Source organism: Schistocerca americana, chromosome 2 (genome assembly GCF_021461395.2).
Source record: "Schistocerca americana isolate TAMUIC-IGC-003095 chromosome 2, iqSchAmer2.1, whole genome shotgun sequence".
Classification (NCBI taxonomy): domain Eukaryota; kingdom Metazoa; phylum Arthropoda; class Insecta; order Orthoptera; family Acrididae; genus Schistocerca; species Schistocerca americana.
This window is the reverse complement of record NC_060120.1, coordinates 788,454,996-788,477,853: the sequence shown is the minus strand read 5'-3', so window position 1 is coordinate 788,477,853 and position 22,858 is coordinate 788,454,996. Positions and strand designations below refer to the sequence as shown.

General features: G+C 39.9%; 1 protein-coding gene across 1 annotated transcript in view; it reads left to right on the top strand.

Annotated features, from left to right (window-relative positions):
* Window positions 1-22,858, top strand: part of LOC124595230 (DNA-directed RNA polymerase I subunit RPA2) — a 237,958-nt gene that overhangs the window by 38,338 nt on the left and 176,762 nt on the right. Inside the window, exons 5-6 of the mRNA XM_047133886.1 lie at window positions 2,547-2,719; window positions 8,640-8,789. Of these exons, the coding sequence (XP_046989842.1) occupies window positions 2,547-2,719; window positions 8,640-8,789 (323 nt within the window). The remainder of the gene's footprint in view (window positions 1-2,546; window positions 2,720-8,639; window positions 8,790-22,858) is intronic.

Below are 22,858 nucleotides of genomic sequence, written 5' to 3'. Positions count from 1 at the left end.
TTTCTTAGCTACCTGCCCGATTAAGGGATCTGACATTCCACACTATGATCCGTAGAACACCAGTTTCGTTTCTCCTGATGACTATGTCCTCCTGAGTAGTCTCCACCCGGTGATCCGAATGGGAGACAATTTTACCTCCGGAATATTTTACCTAAGAGCATGCCATCATCACTTAACCATGTAGTAGAGCTGCATGCCCTCGGGGAAATTTACAGCTGTAGTTTCCCCTTTCTTTCAGCTGTTTGCAGTACCAACACAACAGGGCCGTTTAGATTGATGTTACAAGGCCAGATCAGTCAATCATCCAGACTGTTGCCTCTGTAACTACTGAAAAGGCTGCTGCCCCTCTTCAGGAACCTCATGTTTGTCTGGTGTCCCAACAAATTGCCCTTCATTGTGGTTGCACCTATGGTATGGCTGTCTGTATCGCGAGGCACACGAGCCTTCCCATCGGCATGGCCCATGGTTCATGGGAGGGGGGACAGATGAACATAGAGAGGTCATTTACTGGAAAGGAGTCATAACAAATGTCTAAATTTTCCTCTCACAGTTGCAGGCCTGTGTGCATGAGAACATTTTTTTTTTTCCCTCCATAAAAAGAGGTATGTCTTGTGGGGTACAGAAATGGACAACCATGAAGTTCCTTGATGGAGTGCATTGGTGAAGTAGTGAATATGTGGGTAAATAGCAGTTTACTTCTGAATGAATGTGGAAGATGAAGGACAACCTATCAGTAGCTCCCTTTTGCCTGATCCATTTACTGCACTTTTATATTTTTTTCCTTTCATCAATTAAATTCAATATCTCGTGTTACGCAAGGACTTATACTAGCCCCTGGCTTTTTGCCTATTTGATTCTCTGCTGCCTTCACTATTTCATCTCTCAAAGCTACCCATTCTTATTCTACTGTATTCCTTTCCCCTGTTCTTATCAACCATTCCCTAAAGCTCCCGCCGAAACTATCTACAACCTCTGGTTCTTTCAGTTTATCCAGGTCCCATCTTCTTAAATTCCTCCTTTTTTGCAGTTTCTTCAGTTTTAATCTACAGTTCGTAACCAATAAATTGGGGCCAGAGTCCACATCTGCCCCCGGAAATATCTTACAATTTCTGTCTTATCATTATATAATCACTCCGTGACCTTCCAGTGTCTCCAGGTCTCTTCCGTGTATAAAACCCTTTTTCATGATTCTTAAACCAAGAATTAGTTATGATTAAATTATGTTCTGTGCAAAATTCTACAAGACTGCTTCCTCTTTCATTCCTTCTCCCAGTGCGTATTCACCTGCTATTTTTCCTTCTTCTCCTCTTCCTACTATCGAATTCCTCTAATAATCTCATTGTTGATGCAATGTTAAATCCTAATTTTCCTTCCTTCCTTCCTTTCTACATCTACATCTAAATTTACGTCTACTCTCTGCAAACTACTGTGAGGTGTATGGCAGAGTGTATGTCCCACTGTACCAGTTACTAGGGTTTCTTCCCGTTCCATTCATGTATGGAGCACAGGAAGAATGATTATTTCAATGTTTCTGCACATGCAGTAATTGTTCTAATCTTATCCACACGATCCCTATGTGATTGACACATAGAGGGTTGAAGTATATTCCTAGAGTAATCACTTAAAGCCGATTCTTGATATTTTGTTAATAGACTTTCTTGAGATAGTTTGTCTATCTTGAGGAGACTTCCAGTTCAGTTCCTTCAATATCTCTGTGACACTCTCCCACTGATTAAATGAACCTGTCATCATTTGTGCTGCCCTTCTCTGTATACATTCATTATCCCCTGTTAATCTTGCCTAGTATGGGTCTCACAAACTTGAGCAATATTCTAGAAGCTGTCGCATGAGTGATTTGTAAGCAATCTATTTTGTAGACTGATTGCACTTCCTCAGGTTTCTACCAATAAACTGAAGTCTACCACTTGCTTAAGCCGTGACTGAACCTATGTGATCATTCCATTTCATATCCATACAAAGTGTTATACCAAGGTATTTGTATGAGTTGGCCGATTCCACGTATGACTCATTGATATTATAGTCATAGGATACTGTTGTTTTGTCTTTTGAGGTGCACAGTTTTAAATTTCAGAACATTTAAAGCAAGTTGCAAATCTCTGCATCATGTTGAAATCTTATCAAGATCTACTGAATATTTGTGCTGCTTCTCTCAGATACAACCTTCCTGTACCATAGTACATATTTGTTCACTGTATATTTCACATACATTACTCTGTCTTCTGATTAAATCTGACTCCATTGTTATTGAAACATCTTTTGGAAGCTTAGAATCATGTGTGCTTGTTCTGTTGAATCTTTTGTTTTCTGGCTTGCCAGTGAATTGTTATTGTTCGCAATGTTAACACATCTCCCTTTCAATTATTTTTACCAAAAGGAGTTGCTTTCCAGTTGTATTTATCTCAGTGATCAGTTTATGAACATTTTTCAACGAAGACAGACATCAAAATATTTTGCTACTTCTTTCATTTGCTATTATCTGTTTTATTTGGTGTGTTGACTAATTCTTAATACTGTTTTCTTCACAGAACAATGTGTTACATTATGTAACAGATGGAACAGCAAAGCTGATGTTCAGTGCAAGAAAAAATCTTTACTATGCACCAGTTGTCCTAATTCTTAAAAGTTTGCTAGATGTGACAGATGAATATATTTACCAGCAACTTATAAAAGGCTATGAAGATGACCTATATTACAAAGGGTATGCAAATTTTTATTGTTTTCTGTCTTATCATTTGTATTAGAAAGAATAATATTGGAAACTCAAGAGTGTTAAAAATAACTCTGTTGGTCATAACATTGCACAGAATATGAAATACATCCTAAGTATGACTCCAGTGGTGCAGTTTACCTCTGTTTGTAAGTACCTTAATACCAAAAAGCTCAGCCACATTTGGTTTAAGGAGAAGGGAAGTGTAATGCTGAAGTTGACGTCGGGGGGGGGGGGGGGGTGTCAATAATGAAGATTCTTATGAAAGACTTGAAAAAGCAAGTACAAAACTGAAATTAATTTGTTACTATCATTTTCATCTTCGCAAGTTTTCACTGTGAGGAGGATCACCTGCTGGATGTAAGAGATTTGCAATGAGATGGCAGTAAACTCAAAACATGTTAAAAGACAAGCTGTTATTGGTTAACAGCAAAGTAGACACTTGAGCGTAGAACAAAAATGCATTCTGCACAGGATAATTGGATAACATTTGATGAAAAATAGAAATCTTACAAGAAATGGACAAATGGCTCTTTCTATTCCTGTGTGTGTACCCTTCTCTCTCTCATCTTATTCTAATGATCCCTATCTAACGTGTAAGATGGTGACAGGAGAAGTGTTAAAGAGTCTTTCTTGAGTAAAAGTTCGTTTAAATTTACCAATCTGGGTTCTGTGAGAACATTACCACCTTTCTTCCTATTACCCTTTCATATGCACTGTACTGATTTGTAGAGATTCTAGTAGTGCCTTTCACATTTCATTTTATGTATATTGTAAAAAGCTTCAATTAGTGGTCACATTTCATGTGGATATACCTTCCATTTTCCATCCCAAAGTCAAGAGGGTGCAGAATCTTATTTTTCAGTTGCTTTTTCTCCCTACATCTACATCTACATCTACATCTACATTGATACTCCGCAAGCCACCCAATGGTGTGTGGCGGAGGGCACTTTACGTGCCACTGTCATTACCTCCCTTTCCTGTTCCAGTCGCGTATGGTTCGCGGGAAGAACGACTGTCTGAAAGCCTCCGTGCGCGCTCTAATCTCTCTAATTTTACATTCGTGATCTCCTCGGGAGGTATAAGTAGGGGGAAGCAATATATTCGATACCTCATCCAGAAACGCACCCTCTCGAAACCTGGCGAGCAAGCTACACCGTGATGCAGAGCGCCTCTCTTGCGGAGTCTGCCATTTGAGTTTATTAAACATCTCCGTAACGCTATCACGGTTACCAAATAACCCTGTGACGAAACGCGCCGCTCTTCTTTGGATCTTCTCTATCTCCTCCGTCAGACCGATCTGGTACGGATCCCACACTGATGAGCAATACTCAAGTATAGGTCGAACGAGTGTTTTGTAAGCCACCTCCTTTGTTGATGGACTACATTTTCTAAGCACTCTCCCAATGAATCTCAACCTGGTACCCGCCTTACCAACAATTAATTTTATATGATCATTCCACTTCAAATCGTTCCGCACGCAGACTCCCAGATATTTTACAGAAGTAACTGCTACCAGTGTTTGTTCCGCTATCATATAATCATACAATAAAGGATCCTTTTTTCTATGTATTCGCAATACATTACATTTGTCTATGTTAAGGGTCAGTTGCCACTCCCTGCACCAAGTGCCTATCCGCTGCAGATCTTCCTGCATTTCGCTACAGTTTTCTAATGCTGCAACTTCTCTGTATACTACAGCATCATCCGCGAAAAGCCGCATGGAATTTCCGACACTATCTACTAGGTCATTTATATATATTGTGAAAAGCAATGGTCCCATAACACTCCCCTGTGGCACGCCAGAGGTTACTTTAACGTCTGTTGACGTCTCTCCATTGATAACAACATGCTGTGTTCTGTTTGCTAAAAACTCTTCAATCCAGCCACACAGCTGGTCTGATATTCCATAGGCTCTTACTTTGTTTATCAGGCGACAGTGCGGAACTGTATCGAACGCCTTCCGGAAGTCAAGAACAATAGCATCTACCTGGGAGCCTGTATCTAATATTTTCTGGGTCTCATGAACAAATAAAGCGAGTTGGGTCTCACATGATCGCTGTTTCCGGAATCCATGTTGATTCCTACATAGTAGATTCTGGGTTTCCAGAAATGACATGATACGCGAGCAAAAAACATGTTCTAAAATTCTACAAGAGATCGACGTCAGAGATATAGGTCTATAGTTTTGCGCATCTGCTCGATGACCCTTCTTGAAGACTGGGACTATCTGTGCTCTTTTCCAATCATTTGGAACCGTCCGTTCCTCTAGAGACTTGCGGTACACGGCTGTTAGAAGGGGGGCAAGTTCTTTCGCGTACTCTGTGTAGAATCGAATTGGTATCCCAACAGGTCCAGTGGACTTTCCTCTATTGAGTGATTCCAGTTGCTTTTCTATTCCTTGGACACTTATTTCGATGTCAGCCATTTTTTCGTTTGTGCGAGGATTTAGAGAAGGAACTGCAGTGCGGTCTTCCTCTGTGAAACAGCTTTGGAAAAAGGTGTTTAGTATTTCAGCTTTACGCGTGTCATCCTCTGTTTCAATGCCATCATCATCCCGTAGTGTCTGGATATGCTGTTTCGAGCCACTTACTGATTTAACGTAAGACCAGAACTTCCTAGGATTTTCTGTCAAGTCGGTACATAGAATTTTACTTTCGAATTCAATGAACGCTTCACGCATAGCCCTCCTTACGCTAACTTTGACATCGTTTAGCTTCTGTTTGTCTGATAGGTTTTGGCTGCGTTTAAACTTGGAGTGGAGCTCTCTTTGCTTTCGCAGTAGTTTCCTAACTTTGTTGTTGTACCACGGTGGGTTTTTCCCGTCCCTCACAGTTTTACTCGGCACGTACTTGTCTAAAACGCATTTTACGATTGCCTTGAACTTTTTCCATAAACACTCAACATTGTCAGTGTCGGAACAGAAATTTTCATTTTGATCTGTTAGGTAGTCTGAAATCTGCCTTCTATTACTCTTGCTAAACAGATAAACCTTCCTCCCTTTTTTTATATTCCTATTAACTTCCATATTCAGGGATGCTGCAACGGCCTTATGATCACTGATTCCCTGTTCGGTACATACAGAGTCGAAAAGTTCGGGTCTGTTTGTTATCAGTAGGTCCAAGATGTTATCTCCACGAGTCTGTTCTCTGTTTAATTGCTCGAGGTAATTTTCGGGTAGTGCACTCAGTATAATGTCACTCGATGCTCTGTCCCTTCCACCCGTCCTAAACATCTGAGTGTCCCAGTCTATATCTGGTAAATTGAAATCTCCACCTAAGACTATAACATGCTGAGAAAATTTATGTGAAATGTATTCCAAATTTTCTCTCAGTTGTTCTGCCACTAATGCTGCTGAGTCGGGAGGTCGGTAAAAGGAGCCAATTATTAACCTAGTTCGGTTTTTGAGTGTAACCTCCACCCATAATAATTCACAGGAACTATCCACTTCTACTTCACTACAGGATAAACTACTACTAACACCGACGAACACTCCACCACCGGTTGCATGCAATCTATCCTTTCTAAATACCGTCTGTACCTTTGTAAAAATTTCGGCAGAATTTATCTCTGGCTTAAGCCAGCTTTCTGTACCTATAACGATTTCAGCTTCGGTGCTTTCTATCAGCGCTTGAAGTTCCGGTACTTTACCAACGGAGCTTCGACAGTTGACAATTACAATACCGATTGCTGCTTGGTCCCCGCATGTCCTGACTTTGCCCCGCACCCGTTGAGGCTGTTGCCCTTTCTGTACTTGCCCAAGGCCATCTAACCTAAAAAACCGCCCAGCCCACGCCACACAACCCCTGCTACCCGTGTAGCCGCTTGTTGCGTGTAGTGGACTCCTGACCTATCCAGCGGAACCCAAAACCCCACCACCCTATGGCGCAAGTCGAGGAATCTGCAGCCCACACGGTCGCAGAACCGTCTCAGCCTCTGATTAATAGTTCATTGGCAACTAAGGTTGACTATTACACCAGAAATCATTGGTTGCAGCCTCTCGTCATGATTACAGAGCACTTTTTTTGTGGGGAAGGGGAGGGGGGGCTGTCGTTGGTGGGGTGGAGGAAGCTCGGGAGCTTAGAGATCGACCAGGAATTACAGCTAGATGTGTCAGTTATTTATCAAGTGAACTAACCACACAGTTATGGGCTACTTTTAAGACTGATCATTGCCAAACTGTAGGTGTCTACAAACTTGGTCACCTGATTGGTGGACATGGTGAAACACAGCAACACCAGCTTACTTCAATAAGGGTACCATTTGGGTTATGTTTTGCAGCAGATCGTTATAACTGTACTACAAAGTTGACATTGACTTTGAGGAATTTGATAAGACTATTTTGTACATATTTGTCAGTATACTGTAGTAGTCATATGCTTATTTCACAGGTATTCTGTAAAGTAGTGGCAGTGAGTCTGCGGCACAATTTAAAACTGAAATCAGAAAATTATCCCCTGATCTATCTTCATGTTTTGTTTCTTGTAAAGCCTAGTTTACACGACGACACTAGGTTGCAGGCAACTGTGCTACCGGCCACTGCGCATGTGCGCTGCGCATTTGCACAACTCGTTGGTGAAACTAAACACTTCCGGTGTGTTCCAACTTTGGTGACGCTAGTTACATGAGTTTTGATGCTGTTTGTGTTTGTAGAATGTAGCCAAACTGAAATATGAGGTGGGGAACGGAGAATAATGTTCACTTTTTGGATATCTATGCTTTGCAAAGGTGTTTGTGGGATTTCAGTGATGCCGATTACAAAACTAAGCAACATATTGCTGCCGCTGAGACCATCATGTGTGATCGTAACATAGATGCTTTGACAGTATCTGAGGTGCAGGGCAAAATTTATAGAGTTAGCAGCACATAAACAACTGAATTAAGAAAAATACAACCAAGTGTAACTCTAGCTGTGGCAGTGTTCTCGTCTACAAGACTGCCAACTCTTTGTCAAGGAATATTGTTGACTGGAGGGAAGGCTATACCAATTTAAGAAGCTGCATTCTTTATTCAATATTGATCTATTTAAAACATCACTGCAGTGTTCCCCATTCACATATGTTAGAATTTTGAAATATTGCCACTGTACAGATCTATCTTCAAGAGAGTAGTTTGTAAACCATTCTCTTCTTAATGTGGCCTGCTTTGAATAATTATTGTTGTTAATGTTAACTATTACTGTTAATGTTAATAACAATTGGTGTTAATGAAATAGCGTCAGCACCAACTAAAACCATATCTTATAGCATGCCTAGTGTTCTCGATTGTAATGTGCGTAATATGATATGTAATGTCAGTTCTAGTGATAGTGCTTCATGCATTACTGTATGATTCCTTATCGCATAAATAACCCTATTTAGAAGAAACGTGAACAGTTCTGGTGACGTCTTAAGATAATTAAAAGAACTTCTTGGATCTTCTGCTATAAATTATTTCAGCCAGGATGCTGAGCAACCGAGCTTACATCTTTTCTTCATCCAGTCACGAATCGAAACATGTTTCTTATTTTTTTCTTATGCAATGATTCCACACAACAAACTTTAACTCCATCACAACTTGTGCAACGTGCAGCTGCCAAAACTTTCATTTCAGGCACGACTCAGGGACCTACAAAACGATGAAACTGAAGTGTATACTGGTGTCGCTGTGTGTAAAGTAATATATGAAACCACTTGCAACTCATTCCACGCAACGAGTGGTGCAACCCAATGTCATCGTGTAAACAAGGCTTAAGCTATAGATAGGGACAGAAAGAAATTATTTTATAACCAATTTTGGTGTTTCTTTTTGCAGGTTTCAGTGTTATTTACTTATTAATTATAGTTTTCTTGTGCATTAAAACAAGAAACCATGTGCAGTGGTTACTTTTTTTCATAGCATTCGTTCAACTTCTGTGTTTTTCCATCCACAGATGTATTAAGAAAATGCTGCTTTCTGTTCATGAAGAGGGATACCATACACATTCAGAGGTCAGAGATTACATAGGGAGCACATTCAGAGTCAAGATGTATGAGGTTCCACCATGGGGTACAAATGCAGATGTTTGTGATCACATTTTAAAGTGAGTTGAGTTGTTCTCCTTTCTTTCACTTTCTTTTGCAAGGTGTTCTTAGCTTTGTGTAATATAAAAAGTTTGCAATGCTTGTACACTTTAATGTTTCTCTGATACTGTATTTATCATTAATTAAAGTTTTGTTGCTCAGGCTTCTTAGACTCACGTAATTGCATTGTTAGCTGCAACAGGTAGAAGACATGCTTGATTGGTGCTGCGCGTTTTAGCGATTTTCACCAAGATAAAATCACGCTGCACTGTTCTTCTTCGGCACAATAGCATAGAAGTGCACTCAGAATCAGCAAAGTGAAAAATCCATGCAGTATGCATATTTATTTATATATAAAAGCTGGTTTCAGAATTTTCCTTTGTGTGGGACCACTTGTACAAAAACCCTGTGCCGAATTGAAGTTCTAGATTCTCTTCTTTTACTGATCGCATTGCTTCTGCATTATCTTTCGTTTAATGGATCGATACCTGTTTGTATTGTGACATATTGTGGAATTTCAAACATTCGCAAGTGCTGCAATAAATTCATACTGTTATTGTCAATTACAAGCTTAAACTTATTGCACTCTTTTAAAATGTGTGAGAACAGTAGGCGTATCCACATTCAAAATAATCATACTCATAATTTCATTTTATAATTATGAGAGAAACAGGTTATTTTTTAGAATATTTGGATGCTTACAAAACTATATTTTCCTAAGTCAGCGGTATGAGTGTTTTGCATATATAATTTATTTTGTAGCAGATCAGTGTTTGTGGTTCACAGTTCTGCCAAGAATACATCATCCCTAAATTTAATTGTGTATCAAAGCAAATAAACATGCATTTTTGAGAATTTTCAGATGCTACCAGTGTCCTTTGCATAATCAACAAACAATTTGTAGTAAATTGGCATTTGTGATTTAGTTGCGGTAGCAGATGTACCAACTAACTTATTGTGTTACATCTAGTTTTCCCTTAAAGAGGAGTAGCCCTATATATTATCTGCCTCTATCATAAATAATAATATCTTGATGAGATAAAAGAAATTATTCAGGTAGTTAAAGGGAGACGAAAATTTAATAGTCGTGGCGGACTGGAATTCGATAGTAGGAAGAGGAGGAGAAGGCAAAATAGCAGGTGAATATGCACTGGGAGAAGGAATGAAAGAGGAAGCAGTCTTGTAGAATTTTGCACAGAACATAATTTAATCATAACTAATTCTTGGTTTAAGAATCATGAAAAAGGGTTTTATACACGGAAGAGACCTGGAGACACTGGAAGGTCACGGAGTGATTATATAATGGTAAGACAGAGATTGTAAGATATTTCTGGGGGCAAATGTGGACTCTGGCCACAATTTATTGGTTATGAACTGTAGATTAAAACTGAAGAAACTGCAAAAAAGGAGGAATTTAAGAAGATGGGACCTGGATAAACTGAAAGAACCAGAGGTTGTAGATAGTTTCAGCGGGAGCTTTAGGGAATGGTTGATAAGAACAGGGGAAAGGAATACAGTAGAAGAAGAATGGGTAGTTTGAGAGATGAAATAGTGAAGGCAGTAGAGAATCAAATAAGCAAAAAGCCAGGGGCTAGTAGAAGTCCTTGCATAACACGAGATATTGAATTTAATTGATGAAAGGAAAAAATATAAAAGTGCAGTAAATGGATCAGGCAAAAGGGAGCTACTGATAGGCTCGGGAGAGCTAGCCATGACTAAACTCCTCCATCTGGTGAGAGAGATGTATGAGACAGGCGAACTACTCTCAGACTTCAAGAAGAGTATAATAATTCTAATTCCAAAGCAAGCAGTTACTGGCAGGTGTGAAAATTACTGAACTATCGGTTTAATAAGTTATGGTTGCAAAATACTAACATGAATTCTTTACAGAAGAGTGGAAAAACTTGTAGAAGCCAACTTCGGTGATGATCAGATTGGATTCTGGCGAAATTTAGGAACAAGCATGGCAATACTGATTCTATGACTTCTTATAGAAGAGAGGTTAAGGAAAGACAAACCAACGTTTATAACATTTGTAGACTTAGAAAAAGCTTTTGACAATGCTGAGTGAAATATTCTCTTTCAAATTCCAAAGGTTGTTGTTGTTGTTGTGGTCTTCAGTCCTGAGACTGGTTTGATGAAGCTCTCCATGCTACTCTACCCTGTGCAAGCTTCTTCATCTCCCAGTACCTACTGCAACCTACATCCTTCTGAATCTGCTTAGTGTATTCATCTCTTGGTCTCCCTCTACGATTTTTACCCTCCACGCTGCCCTCCAATACTAAACTGGTGATCCCTTGATGCCTCAGAACATGTCCTACCAACCGATCCCTTCTTCTGGTCAAGTTGTGCCACAAACTTCTCTTCTCCCCAATCCTATTCAATACCTCCTGATTAGTTATGTGATCTACCCATCTAATCTTCAGGGTTCTTCTGTAGCACCACATTTCGAAAGCTTCTATTCTCTTCTTGTCCAAACTATTTATCGTCAATGTTTCACTTCCATATATGGCTACACTCCATACAAATACTTTCAGAAACAACTTCCTGACACTTGAACCTATACTCAATGTTAACAAATTTCTCTTCTTCAGAAATGCTTTCCTTGCCATTGCCAGTCTACATTTTATATCCTCTCTACTTCGACCATCATCAGTTATGTTGCTCCCCAAATAGCAGAACTCCTTTACTACTTTAAGTGTCTCATTTCCTAATCTAATTCCCTCAGCATCACCTGACTTAATTCGACTACATTCCATTATCCTTGTTTTGCTTTTATTGATGCTCATCTTATATCCTCCTTTCAAGACACTATCCATTCCATTCAACTGCTCTTCCAAGTCCTTTGCTGTCTCTGACAGAATTACAATGTCATCGGCGAACCTCAAAGTTTTTATTTCTTCCCCATGAATTTTAATACCTACTCCGAATTTTTCTTTTGTTTCCTTTACTGCTTGCTCAATATACAGATTGAACAACATCGGGGAGAGGCTACAACCCTGTCTCACTCCCTTCCCGACCACTGCTTCCCTTTGATGTCCCTCGACTCTTATAACTGCCATCTGGTTTCTGTACAAATTGTAAATAGCTTTTCGCTCCCTGTATTTTACCCCTGCCACCTTCAGAATTTGAAAGAGAGTATTCCAGTTAACATTGTCAAAAGCTTTCTCTATGTCTACAAATGCTAGGAACGTAGGTTTGCCTTTCCTCAATCTAGCTTCTAAGATAAGTCGTAGGGTCAGTATTGCCTCACGTGTTCCAATATTTCTACGGAATCCAAACTGATCTTCCCTGAGGTCGGCTTCTACTAGTTTTTCCATTCGTCTGTAAAGAATTCGTGTTAGTATTTTGCACCCGTGGCTTATTAAACTGATAGTTTGGTAATTTTCACATCTGTCAGCACCTGCTTTCTTTGGGGTTGCAGTTATTATATTATTCCAGAATGAGATTTTCACTCTGCAGTGGAGTGTGCGCTGAAATGAAACTTCCTGGCAGATTAAAACTGTGTGCCCGACCGAGACTCGAACTCGGGACCTTTGCCTTTCGCGGGCAAGTGCTCTACCAACTGAGCTACCGAAGCACGACTCACGCCCGGTTCTCACAGCTTTACTTCTGCCAGTATCTTGTCTCCTACCTTCCAAACTTTACAGAAGCTCTCCTGCGAACCTTGCAGAACTAGCACTCCTGAAAGAAAGGATACTGCGGAGACATGGCTTAGCCACAGCCTTGGGGGATGTTTCCAGAATGAGATTTTCACTCTGCAGCGAAGTTTCATGTCAGCGCACACTCCGCTGCAGAGTGAAAGTCTCATTCTGGAAACATCCCCCAGGCTGTGGCTAAGCCATGTCTCCGCAGTATCCTTTCTTTCAGGAGTGCTAGTTCTGCAAGGATCGCAGGAGAGCTCCTGTAAAGTTTGGAAGGTAGGAGATGAGATACTGGCAGAAGTAAAGCTGTGAGGACCGGGCGTGAGTCGTGAGTCGTGCTTCAGTAGCTCAGTTGGTAGAGCACTTGCCCGCGAAAGGCAAAGGTCCCGAGTTTGAGTCTCGGTCGGGCACACAGTTTTAATCTTCCAGGAAGTTTTATTATATTCTACTAGAAGTCTGAGGGTATTTCCCTGGCTCATACATCTCGCTCACCAGATGGTAGAGTTTTGTCAGGACTGGCTCTCCCAAGGCTCTCAGTAGTTCTAATGGAATGTTGTCTACTCCCGGAGCTTTGTTGCGACTCAGGTCTTTCAGTGCTCTGTCAAACTCTTCACGCAGTATCATATTTCCCATTTCATCTTCATCTACATCCTCTTCCATTTCCATAATATTGTCCTCAAGAACATCACCCTTGTATAGACCCTCTATGTACTCCTTCCACCTTTCTGATTTCCCTTCTTTGCTTAGAACTGGGTTTCCATCTGAGCTCTTGATATTCATACAAGTGGCTCTCTTTTCTCCAAAGGTCTCTTTAATTTTCCTGTAGGCAGTATCTATCTTACCCCTAGTGAGATAAGCCTCTACATCCTTACATTTGTCCTCTAGCCATCCCTGCTTAGCCATTTTGCACTTCCTGTCGATCTCGTTTTTGAGACGTTTGTATTCCTTTTTGCCTGCTTCATTTACTCCATTTTTATATTTTCTCCTTTCATCAATTAAATTCAATATTTCTTCTGTTACCCAAGGATTTCTAATAGCCCTCGTCTTTTTACCTACTTGATCCTCTGCTGCCTTCACCACTTCTTCCCTCAAAGCTATCCATTCTTCTTCTACTGTATTTATTTCCCCCATTCTTGTCAATTGTTCCCTTATGCTCTCCCTGAAGCTCTGTACAACCTCTTGTTTCGTCAGTTTATCCAGGTCCCATCTCCTTAAATTCCCACCTTTTTGCAGTTTCTTCAGTTTCAATCTGCAGTTCATAACCAATAGATTGTGGTCAGAGTCCACATCTGCCCCTGGAAATGTCTTACAATTTAAAACCTGGTTCATAAATCTCTGTCTTACCATTATATAATCTATCTGAAACCTGTCAGTATCTCCAGGCTTCTTCCATGTATACAATCTTCTGTTATGATTCTTGAACCAAGTGTTAGCTATGATTAAGTTGTGCTCTGTGCAAAATTCTACCAGGCGGCTTCCTCTTTCATTTCTTAGCCCCAATCCATATTCACCTACTACGTTTCCTTCTCTCCCTTTTCCTACTGACGAATTCCAGTCACCCATGACTATTAAATTTTCATCTCCCTTCACTATCTGAATAATTTCTTATATCTCATCATACATTTCATCAATTTCTTCGTCATCAGCAGAGCTAGTTGGCATATAAACATGTACTACTGTGGTAGGCATGGGCTTCGTATCTATCTTGGCCACAATAATGCGTTCACTGTACTGTTTGTAGTAGCTTACCCGCACTCCTATTTTTTTTCATTATTAAACCTACTCCTGCATTACCGCTATTTGATTTTGTATTTATAACCCTGTATTCACCTGACCAAAAGTTTTGTTCCTCCTGCCACCGAACTTCACCAATTCCCACTATATCTAACTTTAACCTATCCATTTCCCTCTTTAAATTTTCTAATCTACCTGCCCGATTAAGGGATCTGACATTCCACACTCCGATCCTTAGAACGCCAGTTTTCTTTCTCCTGATAACGACATCCTCTTGAGTAGTCCCCACCCGGAGATCCGAATGGGGGACTATTTTACCTCCGGAATGTTTTACCCAAGAGGACGCCATCATCATTTAACCATACATTCCAAAGGTGGTAGGGGTAAAATACAGGGAGCGAAAGGCTATTTACAATTTGTTCAGAAGCCAGATGGCAGTTATAAGAGTGAAGGGGCATGAAAGAGAAGCAGTGGTTGAGAAGCGAGTGAGACAGGGTTGTAGCCTATCCCTGATGGTATGGACAGTGTCTTGAAAGGAGGATATAAGATGAACATCAGCAAAAGCAAAATGAGGATAATGGAATGTAGTCAAATTAAATCAGGTGATGCTGAGGGAATTGAATTAGGAAATGAGACACTTAAGGCAGTAGATGACTTCTGGTATTTGGGGAACAAAATAATTGCTGATGATTGAAGTAGAGGGATTATGAAATGAAGACTGGGAAGAAAAAAACATTTCTGCAGAAGATAAATTTATGAAGATTGAGTATAAATTTTCTGGAAGTATTTTTATGGAGCGTAGCCATGTATAGAAGCATGGACCGTAAATAGTTTAGACAGGAAGGCAACAGAATCATTTGAAATGTGGTGCTACAGAAGAATGCTGAAGGATTAGTTGGTTAGGTCACATGACTAATGAGGAAGTACCGAATAGAATTCTGGAGAAGAGAAATTTGTGTCATAATCTGACTAGAAGAAGGGATCAGTAGGTAGGACACATTCTGAGACATCAAGGGATCACGAATTCAGTATTGAAGGGAAGTGTGTCGGATAAAAATCTTAGAGAGAGAGACCAAGAGATGAATACAGTAAGCAGACTCAGAGGGATGTAAGTTGCAGTAGTTACTCAGAGATGAAAAGCCTTGCACAGGATAGAGTAGCATGGAGAGCTGCATCAAACTAGTCTTTGGACTGAATACCACCACCACCACCACCACCACCACCACCACAACAACAACAACAACAACAACACTGTAAATAAACATGTATTCGAGTTTCCAAACAACTATAACTAACATCAAAACATTTTAGGCAACTAGTAATTTTTACATCAGCTTTTTGTGTTGCCTTAATAAAAATATAATTTTGTGTATTTGCTTCAATTGTTATATGGCCTTAGCAACTTTTTAGCTCAACAGATTAAGCGGGCTTAATTTAAAATTATTTTGTCAGTGTCTCGTAATACATTGCACCAGCCAAAATGCAGCCCCTCTGTGAATGCTGTTCTTGAACACAGAATGAATTGGTTGACATTTGTAAGCAGCTAGAAATTGCCCTGACTACTGTAAAATGATTGGCAGCTGCTGCGAATTGGTGTGTTGGAAGAGCTCCCAAGAGTCGTGTACCTGTGATATCAGTAACAGATGTACATGAAGTACTATCCTCTCCTGTAGATCCTGTGTCCTCTGTATAAAGTACAGGATCTGTCTTTACTCGTTCACTCGGTTGTGAGTGGCATGTCAGTGGTAGAACTCACCATCCTGTAAAGGGTGGATGGGGCCTGGGAGGCCTCAGGAATTTGTACCAATTTCTCAAACCAGGAAGTTTGAGGTGATCTCTCTCATGGAAACTGAAGCTCTGTGGGACTCACTTCACCTGTTATGGGGAAACCTGTTCTGTCTGGTGTCAAGAGGCACAAACACAGTTCAAATGTACAGCAAATGATGGTACTGCTTATGGAAATGGCAGCAAGGGACAGGTAAGGACACCAGGTGCACTCAGTTTGTATGCCTGGGGACCTCGTTTAGCATGTTGAAGAGTCTGTTCTATCATCCATTGAGGGAATAGAATGCAAACAACTGCAGATTGTGGCACATGTTGGAACAAATGATTCCTGTCATCAGGGCTCTGTGGTCACATTTGTCATTCCAGCCTGAGGTCCTACTTGAGTCAACCCAGCAACTGGCAGAGAAGGTTGAGAAGACAGCCTTGCACATGGAGTTTCAACAAAGCTCACAATTTGCAGCATTGTCCCCTGAATCCATTGTGCCCTTTTGGTTCTGAGTCAAGTGGTAAGACTTAACCAGAGACTTCGAAGGTTCTGTCACAAACTGTGACTTCCTGGACTTGCGTCATAGGGTTGAGAACTGTAGAGTCCCCCTAAACGAGTCAGCTGTGCAATACACATCAGAGGCTGTTACTCAGGTAGCTGACTGTTCGGGGTACACAAAAGGGTTTCTTAGATTAAGTGACTCTCCATCTACTCCGTATTACGGTATCTGTAGGAAATCCTGAAGTACCAGTGAAAGATAGATAGAAATGCCTCCTGCAGATGAGAGTATTAAAATCCTACTGGTAAACTGCCGAAGCATTCACACCAAAGTGCCAGAGTTTGAAGCACTCATGAAAAGCATTGAAGCTCACATAATACTAAGTACAGAAAGCTGGTTGAAACCTGAAATTGATAGCAGTGAGACGTTCGGGGAAAATTTAAGTGTGTGTTGCAAGGATAGGCAGATGGGAAATGGAGGTGATGTATTTGTCACAATAAACAAGAAAGTAATCCACTGAGATAGAAATTGAAGCTGCATGTGTGATTCTTTGGGCAAGACTCAGTGTCAGAGGTAGCATAAAATGATGGTTGGCTCCTTCTATTGCCCACCAGACTCATCTCCAGATGTAAGCAAAAACTGTAGAGAAAACCTCAGTTCACTTGCATGCAAGTTCTTCAATCATACTGTAAACATTGGTGGAGACTTTAATCATCCAACAATTAATTGGGGAAATTACAGTTTTGTTATTGGGCATGATCAGACAATCTGTGAAACAGTACTAAATGCCCCATCTTAAAACTACCTAGAACATCTAGTTTGGAACCCCACTCATGATAGAAACATGTTGGGTCTAATAGCAACAGACAGACAGGACCTGTTTGAGGACATCCACTTCGAAAAGGCTGTCAGTAACCTTGACATGGTTGTGGAAACGATGATTACCAAAGTAGAAGGGTCAGCTAAACCAAGCAGAAAGAGATATATGTTCAGTAAACTAGATAAAATATTAGTAGTGTCATCTCTGAGTGAGGAACTTGAAACTTTCAGCACAGGGCAGGAACATATAGAAGAACTAGGCTGAAGTTTAAAAGACCATGCACTGGGTACATATGTATGAAGTATAAAAGTTCACTGTAAAGGAACAGACTGCTGCATAGTAGATGTAAAACATAGTGTAGGGCTATAAATAAAGAGATGCTGATTGAAACACATTTGGCTGTCAAGAGAACAATATGTGCTGCCTTCAGTGACTACTGTAGCAGAATATTCTCAAATGATCTTTCACAGAACTCAGAGAAATTCTGGTCGTTATGTAAAGGCTTTTAGTGGCACTATAGTTATTAGTGTACTGTCCCTAATGAATGAGGCAGGAACTGCAATTGAGGGGAGCAAAGCAAAAGCTGAAATGCTTAACTCCGTTTTCAAATGTTTCTTTACAAAGGAAAACCTAGGAGAATTGCCACAGTTTAATCCTTGTACCAATTACCTGTAGCCGTTAAAATTGAATGAATCTCCAGGGCATGAAGGAATCCCTGTCATACCCTATACTGAATTTGTAGCTGAGTTATCCCCTCTTCTAAATATAATCTATTGTAGATCCCTTGAACAAATAACTGTGCTCAGTAGTCAAAAGAAAGCACAGGTCATGCCTGTCTGCAAGAAGGGTAGTAGAGGTGATGAACAAAAACTACAATCCAATATCCTTGACATCACGTTGTTGTAGAATCTTAGAACATATTCTGAGTTCAAACATAATGAGGTATCTTGAATGGAATTACTTCCTCCATGCCAACCAGCACTAGCCCCAAAAACATCAGTCATGTGAAACCCAACTCGCACTTTTTGTAAATGCCATACTGAAATCTTTAGATCAAGCCAGTCAGGTATATGCGGTATTCCTCGATTTCTGAAAAGTATTTGACTCAGTACCACATCTACGCTTGCTGTCAAAAGTTTGACCATATGAGGTATCAAGTTAAATTTGTGACTGGATTGAGGACTTTATGGTAGAGAGGATGCAGCATGCCATCTTGGATGGAGAGTTGTCATCAGATGTAGAAGTAACATCGGGTGTGTCCCAGCGAAGTGTGTTGAAACCCTTGTTGTTTATGTTGTATGTTAATGACATTGCAGACAATATTAATAGTGATGCCAGGTTTTTTTCAGATGAAGCAGTAGTCTGCTGTATAAATATTCAGTCTGATCTTGATAAGATTTCAAAGTGGTGCAAAGATTGGCAGCTTGCTTTAAATGTTCAGAAATTTAAAATTGTGCCCCTCTCTCTCTCTCTCACACACACACACACACACACACACACACACACACACACACACACAAAAAAAAAAAACTATAGTATCCTATGACTATAATATCAGTGAGTCAAAGGTGGAATCGGCCAACTCATACAAATACCTGGGTGTGCACTGTGTAGGAATATGAAATGAGAAGATCACTTCGGCTTAGTCGTAGATAAAGCAGGGGATAGACTTTTATTTGTTCGTAGAATGCGGGAGGAGTGCAGTCAGTCTACAGCAGAGATTGCGTACAAATCACTCATGTGACCATTCCTAGAATATTGCTCAAGTCTTTGAGACCCATGCCAAATAGGACTAACAGGGGATATTGAATGTATACAGAGGAGGACAGTTCGAATGGTCACAGGTTTATTTAATCCATGGGAGAGTGTCACAGAGATACTGAAGGAACTGAATTGGCAAACTCTTGAAGATAGACGTAAGCTATCCTGAGAAACTCTGTTAACAAAGTTTCAAGAACTGACTTTAAATTGTGACTCAAGGAATTTATTGCAATCCCCTATGTATCACTTACATAGGGATTGTGAGAATAAGATTAGAATAATTACTGAACTCACAGAGGCATTCAATCAGTCATTCTTCCCGCGCTCCATACATGACTGGAACAGGAAGAAACCCTAATATTTGGTACAGTGGGATGTACCCTTTGCCATGTACTGTGGTTTGCAGAATACTTATTACTATTTAAGCATTTCTCTGTGTTATGTCAAAAATGAAACTATGCCTATTATTTACATCATATTTGCTGCCCAATAGATAGTATCACATTTATTTACATTGCCTGGACTTGAGTGTAAGAAAGGGGGGTGGGGGAATAAATTATGAGTTAGATTATACGTGTTAATTAAAGGAGTTCACTTTAAGGCAAGGAGGTTTTCAGTCAAACACTGCATGCAGTTTTTCAAGTAACAGCAGTGTCTTGATTTCTAGATTATCTTCTGAGAGATTGTGTCACTTGTCTGCCAACAGTTCGCTTTAGTCAAAAAATAGTCTGTCACTATTTACATTGTAACACAGAATTCAGACAGCCATCAGTGTCTCAGTGCCACAACTGCAATCTGCTGATTACTAATTCCTGTCACCTGCAGATATCTGACCGTGTCAACATTTCCTACTGCTTTTCTGCAAAATTCTGGAGAGATTTGGACCTCTTTGGAATATCTGCTCTAATGATACCGGTGATTGCAGGTACAGATAGCAAGATCCTTGCCACATCATTAATCGGGTTCAAGCTTATTGACAGGCGTCTAAAGCTTCAAAGACCGATTTGTTGGGATCTTGGGATCTGTGGCTATGACAGCTGACAATCTTATCTGAAGCTGCAACCTGGAGACTTCAGCCTTGCCTATAGTCTGCCTGTTTATCTATTTTAAAATCTTATTTGTTGAGTCACCAAAAAATCATGTACCTAGAACACTGAAACATTCTTCAAACTTCTTTAACTTTGAATAAAGCTCATGCAAAGTGGGTATTTTGAAGCCTGCACGGAGAAGCTAATTTTAATTGACTGCATATTCTTTAATGAATGTTGCCTCCACAAGAATTAATTTCACAGTGAACTGGCATATTTAGTGCCTACGTAAGACAGCTCCCGTATGTCATCATTGGAAAAATCCAATCATTTCTCCAAAAAAATTCTGCCACTTAAATGTTGGTAGAGAACTGTGAGTTCCAGTGTGTTAAAGCTGGAAGAGGGGGGAAAAACCTTCCTGTTTTGTTTGTCTCCTTCAGAGACTGTGAATACAAATGTTCCCTCTTCCTCACATTCAAGAAAGTGCTCTTTAATTGCTTATTATATTGTTCAAATTAGGAAGTTCCTTCAAGAAACATTCTTAAACATATTCAGTTCGTGTGCCCAGCACTGTACGTGGTTTAAATGATCACCTATGATTATTTTTAGAGAATCAACACATTTTTGCCTGTATCTGGCACTGTTCCCCACTGCTACTTTACTTTATTGTACTGGAAATTATATTTCTGAAGTGCACCCAAAATTGCTCGAGCGTATTTTATTGAGTTTTCTGCCCCAAGAACCTGTTTACCAGCAATAAAAGATTTCCACTCATTCAACCGTTAAATTGTTTTCAACAAGACAGCAAAAACACAAAGGCCTTTTCTGTCAGTGATCTCCTTGGCTAATATAATGACATCTTCTGCTGCTAGCTGCTTCATTGAGATATATTTTTTCTTTGTCATCATACTGCAAGTATGATAGTTTTCCCTCATTGTTTTAACACATTGGATGTCACCAACCCTAAATAGGATTATACTGTTAGTTATCTAATTTTTTAAAGTAATTTGATGCTGTACTAGAGCAAAATGTGTTGCTTTGTTAAATATCAGGTTTTAACTTTTGAAAGTGTATCATACTATATTTTTACTGTTGACAAAATGCTGCTCACTTCCAATGAATTAGTCTTAATTTTCCAGTTTGTGGAGTAGAATATTGATCTTAAAAAATGTTTCCACAGTCCTTTGAGCCAAATATCCATAATCAATTTTCTTTTTTATTGTAATTTTAAAGCTGATGCTAATTGAAGACTATCACTTTATTAACAAACTGGACTTCTTCATTTTGTTGCTTTTATGCTCGTTACCCTGGACATGTTTCGGAATAGTGTCTTTATGCTCCTATAAAATTCTGTTACGATGCACTGTCAGCAGCTTTCACTGCAGGCTTCAGCATTTTCAGTCATGAATTACATTAGCACATGTGTTCGTCACTGAGTTTAGGATACAATGAATAAAGTCAGAGTTTATTCTCACTCGAGAATCCCTGAGAATTTTGGAGAAAACATCAATAGTGTTGTGCTGCTGCAGACTCTGAAGACCCATGTTGACAAGATACACAACCAGAAAACAACCACTTCTATAGATTTTTCTCTGAAGGCAGAAACTCTTCCAACAACTTTTGAAAACAGTCTTGAAACAACTAAGGTATCAAATAAAATTTTTGTAAGTTAGTGTTAGACATGGGAAAACTTGTTCAGATTTGGGAAAGAATTCACTGTGATCAGTCCATTTTATGAACCATTCATTTTTTCACATTCACTGTTCCTCTTTTGTGTAATTGTTCATGCTGTATAAATTTTAAGAAAAAGTAAAAAATTAAAAACTCGTAGTACTGTACCCTACAACAATCATGTTTTAGAATTTTAGATCAGAATTATAGAAGTGATTTTTTTGAATTTAAAATTAATGTGTGTCTAATGAAAACTCTCTCTCTCCTGACATATACTCCATTACAACATGAAAAAGATACAGGGTGGAGCACGGTAAATTCTTGTTGTGGTGGCACTGTTAGTCGAATAGAGGGTAGAGTGGGTGTGCTTTGTAATGACCGACAGGAGGTTTGTATTCAATAGTTGTTCAGTTGCGATAATGCATTGGACACGTGAGAAGCACTCATTTAATGTTGAAGTGTATTTCTCGAATTCCCACTCGATTATTGCAGTATGTGATTTGCAGTACCCCCACACAGATGTGTTCCTGGGCGGCTGTCAAATTTAAATTGGGTAAATGCATTCAGAACATCAAGGGATGTGTCATCTGTATGAAGAGGATCTTAGAGAAGCATTACAACACCACAAAATGTCGAATGAGTTAGAGCAGCAGTACTGCAACCTCTGAAATGCTCAGCTCAGAAATACGCACTTGCACTTGGCATTTCAAGATGTTCTCTTTACCGTGTTCTTCATAATGAACTGAATTTACACCCATATAAAATGTGCATGTGGTCCAGCAATTGTTAGTACGGGATTATGTAACACAAAGAACATCTTGTGAAGACATGCTTGCAACCATACCCTGTGACTCAAATGTATTCTTTTCTGATAAGGCACATTTTCACCTCATTGGGTGTGTAAACAAGCAGAATACGCAGTATTGGAGTGACATGAACCCCAGGCAAATTCACCAGAGACCCCTGCACTCAGACCGCATCACTGTGAGGTGCGCCATATTGGGATCGCCTGCGGGTTCGGGGGTAAGAATAGTCCCGCAGTATTCCTGCCTATCGTAAGAGGCGACTGAAAGGAGACTCAAATGTTTTGGCCCTTATGTGATGGTCCCCTCTTGGGTTTGACCACCATATTTCAAAATTATTTTAAAGAGCGAGCCAATT